The following is a 10919-nucleotide window of genomic DNA, read 5'->3' as shown; positions in this document are numbered from 1 at the left end:
TCTAAAAATACAAAAAAAATTAGCTGGGTGGGGTGGTGGGCGCCTGTAGTCCCAGCTACTCAGGAGGCTGAGGCAAGAGAATGGCGTGAACGTGGGAGGCGGAGCTTGCAGTGAGCCCAGATGGCGCCACTGCACTCCAGCCTGGGCGACAGAACAAGACTCTGCCTCAAAAAAAAAAAAAAAAAAGTACACCAGTAATAGATTCCTGAAGAGACTACATTTGTAATAAGAGTAAGCTACGGATGTCATGGGAACACAGGAGATGGGCAGGTTATCCAAAGGATACATTTAATCTGAGGGTTGAGAGAGCAATAGGAATAAAAATTATCCAAGCCAAAGTACAAATTGGAGAAGAAGGAGAAAAGCATTCTAGAGACAGTAGCTACCTATGTAAAGGCTGGAGGCAATCTGAAAAACTGATGCATTGATAGGATAGCGGCATGAAAATATGAGTAGTTGACTATAACAAGAGCATAGTTAGGAAGACAGTTAACAGTTGTTAAGAGATGAAGCTGAACATGGATGGAAAGAGGTGGTCAATGTAAGAGAAGTTAAAAATGTAAAATTATTAAGACTGTAAAATTAGGCCGGACACAGTGGCTCACACCTATAATCTCAGTACTCTGGGAGGCCAAGGCGGGCAGATCACTTGAGGTCAGGAGTTCGAGACCACCCTGGCCAACATGGTGAAACCTCATCTCTACTAAAAATACAAAAAACTGGCTGGGTGAAGTGGCTCACGCCTGTAATCCCAGCAGTTTGGGAGGCCAAGGCGGGCCGATCACGAGGTCAGGAGTTCGAGACCAGCCTGGCCAATATGGTGAAACCCCGTCTCTATTAAAAATTCAAAAATTAGCTGGATGTGGTGGCAGGCACCTACAATCCCAGCTACTTGGAAGGCTGAGGCAGGAGAGTCTGCTTGAAACCAGAAGGCGGAGGTTGCAGTGAGTGAGCTGAGAACGTGCCACTGCACTCCAGCCTGGGCGAAAGAGCAAAACTCTGTCTCAGGGGGAAAAAAAAAAACTAGCCGGGCATGGTGGCAGGTGCCTGTAATCCCAGCTACTCAGGAGGCTGAGGCAGGAGAATTGCTTGAACCCAGGAGGAGGAGGTTGCAGTGAGTCGAGATCACGTCATTGCACTCCCAGCCTGGCTGATAAGAGCGAAACTCTGTCAAAAAAAAAAAAAACGCTGTAAAATTAAGAGCTACAGTAAAGACAAAGATGGCTTCCATGTCTATCTCTGGTGGCTGAAATGACCATACTAGCTTACTTTTGAGATTCAAGCCAAACATGATCTACTTCTCATTTTATTTACTTTCATAAAGTACTTGGGTTGTCTTACCAAAACCAGATCCTAACCCTTTCCTGTTCAAAACTCTTTTCCTGTATAGACTGAATATCTCTTATTCAAAATGCTTAGGGCTGGGTACAGTATCTCATGCCTGTAATCCCAGCACTTTGGGAGATCAAGGCAGGAGGATTACTTGAGCCCAGGAGATCAAGACCAGTCTGGGCAACATAGCAAGACCCTGTCCCTACAAAAAAAAAGTTTTTTAATTTGTTGGGCATGGTGGCGCATGCCTGTGGTCCCAGCTACTCAAGGGACTGAAGTGGGAGGATCACTTGAGACCAGGATATCAAGGGTACAGTAAAGCCACGATAGCACCGCTACATTCCAGCCTGGGTGACAGAGTAAGACCCTGTCTCAAAAAAAGAAAAAAATGCTGGGGACCAGAAGTGTTTCAGATTTTGAATTCTGTTGGATTTTGAAATATGTGCATTATACTTACCACTTAAGCATCCCCAAGCTAAAAATCCAAAGTCTGAAATGCTCCAATGAGCATTTCCTTTGAGCATCATGTCAGCACTCCTAAGTTTCAGATCTTGGAGCATTTTGGATTTCAGATTTTCAAATTAGAGGTACTCAACTTGTACTTACAATAAAACTTTAAATGTCCATAAAACACGGCCTGTAAGGATTTGGCTCTCACCTGCCCATCATCATCTTCTCATATCACTTTCCTTCTCACTCAAAACCCTTAAAGTTAACATAGCTTTCTTCAATTCTACAAAATGTTAAAGATATTGGCCCCCTCAGGGTGTCATATATGATGTTCTTTCTGCCTAAAATTTTAGTTTTTTCCCCCTACTCTTCATCTGTTTATCATTCAGGTCAACTTAAATAACATGTTAGCAAACAACTTCTGTGACTCCCTCCTCCCCCAGTGTAAGTTAGGTCCCATGGCTATTTTCCATACCCTATTTATGATTATGTATTTAAGGTTACATGTTTGTCTATCTCCTCTTCTAGAGCAAGTTAGGGCACTGACTTTGTCTTTGTATTTAAGGTTGCATGTTTGTCTATCTCCTCTTCTAGAGCAAGTTAGGGCACTGACTTTGTCTTTGTATTTAAGGTTACATGTTTGTCTATCTCCTCTTCTAGAGCAAGTTAGGGCACTGACTTTGTCTTTTTGGTTCTTCAGTATATATCCAGTTCCTAGCACAATGTACAGTGGTGTACTGTAAGTGTCCAAACGTGATCAAATATCGAATGAATCACTCAATGCACAGGAAGAAGAGCAGGTTTGAGGAGAGATAGGTTTCAGGTTTGGATGTTTAAATCTGAAGTGTCTACACAATATCCAAGAGGAAATGTTAAGCAAATACACGTAATTATCTGGATTTCAGGAGAACGATATGGGACAGGGTGATTGATATGGGAGTAAACAAGTATATGGTAACTGAAGTTATTCAAGGAATGAGAATATAAAGAAAGAATAAATTTTACAACAGAAAAAAAGAGAGGCTAAGACTAAGAACTATCAAACTCATAGCAGGAAAATAAGATGCAGCCAAACCACAGTGTGTGATACTATGGCAAAGGTGATTTCAAACAGAGTTAAAAAGTGCTGAATATGCTGGGCACAGTGGCTCATGCCTGTAATCCAAAGCTTTGGGAAGTCAAGGTGGGAAAATCACTTGAGCCCAGGAATTCAAGGCTTTAGTGAGCTGTGATTGTGCCACTGCACTCCAGCCTGGGTGACACAGTGAGACACTGTCTCAAAAAATAAAAATAAAAAATAAAATAGTTCCACATACTACAAAAAGATAAGGTTCGATAAGTAAAAGGAAAAATAGCAGGGTCCTGTGGAGAAAAAAGAAGTAGAAATCTCAGTGATGTCAAGTCAAGGTGTGGTGGGAACAGTGGAATAAGGAAGCTCGGCTGGTTGAAGGCTGACATCACGTATGACATTAGAGATGTGATTTCCCAACTATTGAACCTACCAAAGTATCATATTGTATGTCTATGTTTGTGCATATGTGCATAAACTATAAATAGGTTCCATTTAAAACAGTACTTGATTTATAAGTGTTCTGAGCACGTTTAAGGTAGGCTATGATATTCAGGTTAGGTGGATTAAATGCATTTTCAACTTACAGTACTTACAATACTTTCAATTTACAATGGGTTTATCAGGAGGTAACCCCATTGTTAAGTCCAAGAGCATTTGTATATTAAATAAGGTGTTTTTAAAAAGAAACAGACATAAAATAAGTTATAGACTGAGAGGCTGACAAAAATGTTATGACCAGAGGCTCACAGGAACTTAACCCTGAATTTCCCCTAGGAGTTCAGTATTCATTAATTCAGTGTTCACAGTGCCTTTATAGAACAAAACTACCCCAAACAAGAACAAACTGTACCTTGAATGTGACACCTTTATGAGTGTAAAATTAATGAGACAGGGCAACAGAGTTCATTCATCAAAGTAAGTTACCATTTCCCAATATACAGTATTACTGCATGAAAGTACTCAATAACCTGAGTGTCAAACGGTTCAGAACACTAAGTGCTAAAGTTCTATGGAAAAGATTCCTATAGTTCAATATTCTTCCCCAGCTAGGAGGGTAAAGCTGTCTTTTGCCATAATTTGAAGCACATGAAGGTAGGCATCAGAAGCCGAAATACAAAGCCACCAGAGTTAGAGAAGGAAAAAGTAAGTTCAAAATTGGCAGCAAAAGCAAGGTCTCACTGAATACAAGAAATCAGAAGATTGAGCCTGTGTCCCGATGGGAGTTCACGTAAAGGGCCTAGGAGCAGGTTTGCAACCAGTGAACAGCGAAGGTAGATCTTAAGAAACTGCTAAGATTTTGATTAGCCACTGTGCTCACACCTTTACATTTCAGGGGTATCACCAACCTTTTTCATGCTCTCTCACTCTGAAAAATTATTTTATCCAATTGTGATGGTTAATTTTGTGTCAACTTGGCTAGGCCACAGTTCCCAGGTATCTGGTCAAATACCATTTAGGTGTTTCTGTGAAGATTGTAAGAGATTAACATTTAAATCGGTAGGCCTTGAGTAAAGAAGATAGTCCTTCAAAGTGCAGGTGGACCTCATCCAAACAGTCGGAGGCTTTAAAGATTGGCCTTAGCAAAAAGGGAATTCTGACAGAAGACTGTCCTCAGACTGGAACTCCAACTCCTTCATGTGTCTTCCTGCCTGCCAGCCTATCCTGCAGATTTTTGACCTGCCAGCTTCCACAACCACGAGCCAATTCCTTAAAATAAACCAATCTCTCTCTCTCTGCATATATAAATGTGTATATATACACATCCTATTTTTTCTGTTTCTATGGAGAACATCGACTAATACATCAATATAAATTTTGAGATAGAAACATAAAAATACTAAAGTAACAAAACATTAGCCCTCTAAGACCTGTAAACTAAACAAGGAAGGAGTCTATTTGGGGTATACTGACCTCACATAATACATGGCACATCACAGGAATTCAGTATTTGTTGAATGAATGAATATTAGCAAACTTGTATATCCTCAAACAATAACTTCTATTTATTTATTTTTTATTTCAAGAATATTTATTAAAGATGTTAAAAGGCTCAAAACATTTCACCAAAACAAAAAATGTGTTCATTTAACCAAAGATTGATAATTAAAAGACTTTAAAAGCAATACACAAAGTTATATGAATATAAATACCTTAGCCCTTTTAAATTTTAGTTTTCCTAAAGAATCAAAAAACTATGAATATAATATAGAAATTATTTTGCTATTAATAAAATGCAAAATCTTTGTTTTTTAAGCCAAGTACCAAAAAGGCAAAGAAAATTTTCTGCAGTGTAATTGCTTCTCCTTATGGGAAGCCCATTTAGATAACCCAAAAGTCAAACCTGTTGAAAAGAGTACATGAATTTAATCAGACACAGGAAGAAACTGTTCAAGGTTATGAGTACAGCAGGAGAATACATGACTCTTAGAAATAGCATGAGAAGTTCCTGATTACATTGAAAAATTTAGACTTATCAAGAAAAATCAAGAGTACAGATAAAGTTATACTGGAGGTAAACATTGCTTTTTTAGACCTTTAAGATAAAACATTTAAAGACACATGCACACGTATGTTTATTGCAGCACTTTTCACAATAGCAAAGACTTGGAACCAACCCAAATGTCCAACAATGATAGACTGGATTAAGAAAATGTGGCACATATACACCATGGAATACTATGCAGCCATAAAAAATGATGAGTTCATGTCCTTTGTAGGGACATGGATGAAATTGGAAATCATCATTCTCAGTAAACTATCGCAAGGACAAAAAACCAAACACCGCATGTTCTCACTCACAGATGGGAATTGAACAATGAGAACACATGGACACAGGAAGGGGAACATCACACTCTGGGGACTGTTGTGGGGTGGGGGGAGGGGGGAGGGATAGCATTAGGAGATATACCTAATGCTAAATGACGAGTTAATGGACGCAGCACATCAGCATGGCACATGTATACGTATGTAACTAACCTGCACGTTGTGCACATGTACTCTAAAACTTAAAGTATAATAAAAAAAAAAAGATAAAACATTTTAGTATTAGGCCACAACAACAGTTGGAACTAGAGGCAAAAAATTTCAGGAGTGATGAAAACACTGAGGAAGAGAGTTGTCATCTCAAGCCTTCTCAAGGGGAGGAAAAGCTGAAAGCAACAAGACACAACAAATGTTGAACCTCTGAGATATGAAATCTAAGAAGTTTTTAAAAGAAATTTGTTATATAATTAAAAATCAAAACCTCTTGTAATTTCCCTAAAAGCAAAGCAATACCTTAAGTAACCCTTGTTTTAATGTAAGGGGCTAACCTTTAGAAAGACTATTATAATGGTTTCCTTTTTAATTATAACCAACTTAATTACTTACAACATTCCTTTTATAAATTCTGTTTTTTATACCTTATAACCACTTACACAGCCCATTTATAACATTTTTTACTTTCTTACTTGTCTTACATTACACTTCTTTTTAAAAATAACCAGTTATTTTACTTTAAGACAAAAATTTACCACACAAGATCTTTTTTAGATAAAATTATTAAACAATCTTACTTACCAAAAATATATTTATATTCATAACTTTTCTCACATCTCTTTTACTTCCTATTTTCTTTTTACCTTTTTTAACTTTTGAATAATTTCTAAATTATATAAAATTATTTTTTCTCAAGAACACAACTTATAGAATTATATAAGAATTATATATTAACTGGAATTCTTATTCTTAGTAACCTTAAATTTTAGTGAAAACCTAGGAAGCAAGAAATCCTGAACTGTCTATCAGACGTGAACATTTTATAGATGAAACCACTCCACAATTTTAGAAATACATTTTCCCATATTATAACCCTTAGTTAGAAATGACCCAAATATTCAACAAGCACCCAAAATAATTTTAAGATTTTAAAATTACATAAAAAGTTTACCTGGAAGCATTTATCCTATTTTTATGCACTTTTTTTATTTTTAACAGTTTATCTAGATTACTTCTGAAAAATGAAAATATTAGACAAAACTAGTTGTCATTTAATTTCTTTGTTAATCATTTATAAAGCCTGTGAACATCAGGTTCACCTGAGTAAGAACCTTAAACACAAGGACATTTTGCCAATAATTCAGAAGCCTCAGCTGTCTTTATTGAACCTGAAATATTTAGCAAAGGTAGATATAAAATAATTGGTGTGAGAAAACATTTTAAACAGTCCACTTTCAAGGCATGATAAATCTAAGTACGTGCAGCCAGCCTGTGGATGTAACAAACCACAGAGCTCATGCACCTAGGTCAATAAGCAAACAGAATGTAGGAGAGATCAGCCCATAAAAGGGAAGAAAGTTTTGTTATTGGGAAATCAAAACTTAAGTGGGGAAGGGGACTGGGGTAGGGGGATAATGAAACTTAGGCAACATCCAGGAAGATTGTAACCCCATCGTACTTGACTAGTGAGGAACTGGGGGAGGGACTTATTACATGCTAGGGGATAAATTACCTGCTGTAACTGCCCCAGGTGTGCCTGCCTACCAGACGGCCAGTCTTGCAAGACTGCCATTAAAGTCTCGCTTCTGCTGTTCTTCATGTCTCCAAGGGTTTGGCCAGGTGAATATGTGTTTCTCACAATTGGTATATCTGCTGTTAATCACTTATTGTGTCCGGAATTGGTGGGTTCTTGGTCTCGCTGACTTCAAGAATGAAGCTGCGGACCCTCACGGTGAGTGTTACAGTTCTTAAAGATGGTGTGTGTCCGGAGTTTGTTCCTTCAGATGTTCAGATGTGTCCGGAGTTTCTTCCTTCTGGTGGGTTCGTGGTCTCGCTGGCTTCGGGAGTGAAGCTGCAGACCTTGCGGTGAGTGTTACAGCTCTTAAAGGCGGCGCGGACCCAAATAGTGAGCAGCAGCAAGATTTATTGCGAAGAGCGAAAGAACAAAGCTTCCACAGTGTGGAAGGGGACCCGAGCGGGTTGCCCAACTTCTATTTATTGACTATTGTTTCAGGTACTATATTGAGAAGTACTTTTTCTTTGTTCAACGTTTTATTTCCACAACATCACTTCAAGACAGCAATTTTAAGCCCCCATTACTGAGATAAGGAAACCAAAACTCAGAGTTGAACTGTGTTGCCCATGATAACAGCATAATCAACAGCTAAGACAGTTCAAAGATGTGTATGATTCTTCAAACCTCACAGAAGACTAAGATAATAAAATCATTAAAATAGGAGACATACTCATTCTTCACATTCTGACGTGTAGTCATTTAAAGAGGCAAAGATGAGAAATGGTTGTACTTCTCACAGCAAATTGTGAAGTGTGGCATGGCAGTACTAATAGAACATAAAAACCATTTAGCTAAACTTATATTACCTCACAGCTACACATCTAATCTTTTAAGGGTGATGTCACTAGATACATTCACTCCCATATAGTAACACTTAATGTCACTCCCTGAGTCACTAAGTCAGACCTTTCACAGCAGTTCTCGGTAAATTTTCATCAGCTTTCACGATGTTTAGAAAATAATCTGCACACATACTACCAAGCACGAATAAGTGTTTCCGTTTTATTTAACACTTAAGCAGAACATTTTTGACTACACATCTATATAATGCACAATACTAAAAAAGTGCAAAATATTCATCATAAACATGAGGAAAGTGAATACCACAATGGATGCAAAAACTCAACTAGGTAATTTTGCTCGTTAACAAAAACACAGCTTTTTCTGAAAGTTTTTTGGACGTTAACAGCTGTTCAACATCATCTTCCATCTAATTCCTTCTGAACTGCTTCAGGTTGCCTAGCACATATGCAGCTGGTGTTAAGAAGGTCGTAAAAAACACCACAAGTCCAACAGCCATTTCCTGGAAGAGAAGATGACATGCGCTGCTGAGTATGCCTTCCTGGGCCAGTGATTTGCTGCCTAACAAAAATTGCTTAAAAAATCATTTTGAACAACTAGACCGTTGTCCTAGAAACAGGGGCCTAGTGAAATTTAAAATGCTGAAAATCGATTCATGGATCACCTGATTTTTTTTTTAATTCATTTTTCATCTAACGGTTCTCCGGTTCCAACCTTCGCACTCTGGAACGTCGACGTGGCCCAGGATTTCCACCATTTTATCGAAAATGCTAGATCTTCGCAGTGCCGAGGACTGCGCCGACAGTGCCGGCACTTCGCAGTGCCGAGGATGGTAAACCACTCCTCCGCGAAACCACAGCCCCGCCCCCGAGCCAGGTGCCGGTAAAGGGTAACAACGAAGGAGGCCCAATCCCCGCGCGCTCCTCAGGGTCCCGGGCTTTCCGCCCCTGTGCCCGACGACGGCATCCTCACCGCGACCCTCTCCCAGGAACCTCCCCCAACGGCGACCAAGCGACAGGAACCTCCCCCAACGGCGACCAAGCCACAGGAGCCTCCCACGCGAGGCCCGCACGCCGTGTCCTCCCTTCTCCCCACCCGTCGGGGCGCCCCGCCTGGGTCACGCGCTTCCCGCCCGCCATGATGGCTGGGCCTCAACTCACCGCGGCAGACAGGGGCCGCTGGCGCGGGGGCTCCGAGTGGGCGAAGCGGGGAGCGGGCTGCAGGCCGAGCAGGGCCAAGCGGCGGTAGTGGCGGCGGGCAGGACAGCGCCCACGCAGGAGAGGCATATCGCGTCAGGTGAGACAAAGCCAGGCGTGGACAGCACAAGTGAGGTGAGGCCACCTAACGCAAGCTCCAGTGCTCGTGAGGCAGCTGGTTTGCGCAGGCGCCCCAGCCACGAGGGGGCGCTCTGCCCTCGCCCCTACCCCACCCCTTCTGCCCAGCACCCCCTGCTCTGCCCCGCCTCTTCCGCTCAGCACTCCTTGCTGTGTACTGCCCTTTCCACTCAGCACTCCGTACTCTGCCACACCCCTTCTGCTCAGCGCCTCCTGTTCTGCCCCAACCCTTCTGCTCAGCACCACTTGCTCTGCACCGCCCCTTCCACCCAGCACACCCCTGCTCTGCTCCACACTCTTCAGTTCAGCACCCGCTGCTCTGCCCCGCCTTTTCCACTCAGGGCTCCCTGCAACCTCCCAGCCCTCATTCACCTCACTTTCCACCCACGTGTCCTATCCTCTCCTAAACTCTCCTGCCACCCTCCCCTGAGCCCCAACCCCACCTAACACTAAGTATCTCTTTTCTGCTTGGCACCCCTACTCCTTTCCTTTGTCTTCCTCTCTACCTATGCTTTATATACCTCTTAACATGCCCTGGCATTGGCAGAGTTTATAGCACACTGTTCTCTAATGCAAATTAAATCTTCCATAAAATGTCTATAGGTTAATTCTTAACACTGAAAACCAAGAACAAGTTTCTATAGTTGGCTGATGATATAAAAAATATTCATGGCAGGGTCAAATAGAGTGTTTGGATCCAGTGGAAAAAGTGATGTAATTATCTGTCACTAAGGCTAATTTTATTTTTTTGTAGAGACAGGTCTCACTGTGTCACCCAGGCTGATCTCAAACTCCTGGGCTCAAGCCATCCTCTTGTCTCAGCCTCCCAAAGTACTGGGATTACAGGCATGAGGCACTGTGCCCAGACTCTCTTGAGGGAAAAGTAAATATACTGTGATTTTTAAATTTAGTACTGTAATAAAACTTTATCCACTACAATGATCCTGTGTCTTCACATTATTTCTTTTGGGGGCCTGTTGCACAAGTAACACTCTAGGGTTTCTCTGGATTGCTCTGTTTCTGCAGCCTGGTATCTTCCTCTTTCTTAGATTTCTTTTCGTTTTGCTGTAGTACATCCTTAAGCTGTTCTTTCAGGAAGGGTTTGTAGGTGATAAAGTTCCTCAGTCCTTGGAAATCAAAATATATATATATTGGTCTCCATTTAAATGCTAATTTGAATGGTTATAGAACTCTGGGCTCAAAATCATTGTCCTTCAGAGATTTTCAAAAGGCATTGTTCCTTTCTTTTCCAGCATCTAGTGAGCCGATAAATATAATGCCAATATAGTTGTCATTCCTTTGAGTACCCTCTTTTTTCCTTTTGGGAATCTTTTAGGCATTCCTTTTTGTCTTTGGAATTGTGGCGTTCCTCCAGGAT

At 40.9% G+C, this 10919-nt stretch overlaps 1 protein-coding gene across 1 annotated transcript; it reads right to left on the bottom strand.

The window, feature by feature from the left end:
• Positions 1-8388: 8388 nt before the first annotated feature.
• On the bottom strand, positions 8389-10340 carry LOC129012110 (cytochrome c oxidase subunit 8C, mitochondrial). The gene is made up of 2 exons (XM_054447450.2): positions 9368-10340; positions 8389-8709 (listed from the first exon to the last, which is right to left on the bottom strand). Exons 1-2 carry the CDS (start codon positions 9491-9493, stop codon positions 8617-8619), a joined length of 219 nt encoding a protein of 72 aa, XP_054303425.1. The 5' UTR covers positions 9494-10340; the 3' UTR covers positions 8389-8616.
• Between the last annotated feature and the right edge of the window lie 579 nt (positions 10341-10919).

Source organism: Pongo pygmaeus, chromosome 15, assembly GCF_028885625.2.
Source record: "Pongo pygmaeus isolate AG05252 chromosome 15, NHGRI_mPonPyg2-v2.0_pri, whole genome shotgun sequence".
In the NCBI taxonomy this organism is placed as follows: Eukaryota; Metazoa; Chordata; class Mammalia; order Primates; family Hominidae; genus Pongo; species Pongo pygmaeus.
Note: the sequence above shows the minus strand (reverse complement) of the source record. Positions and strands in the feature narration are given on the sequence as shown.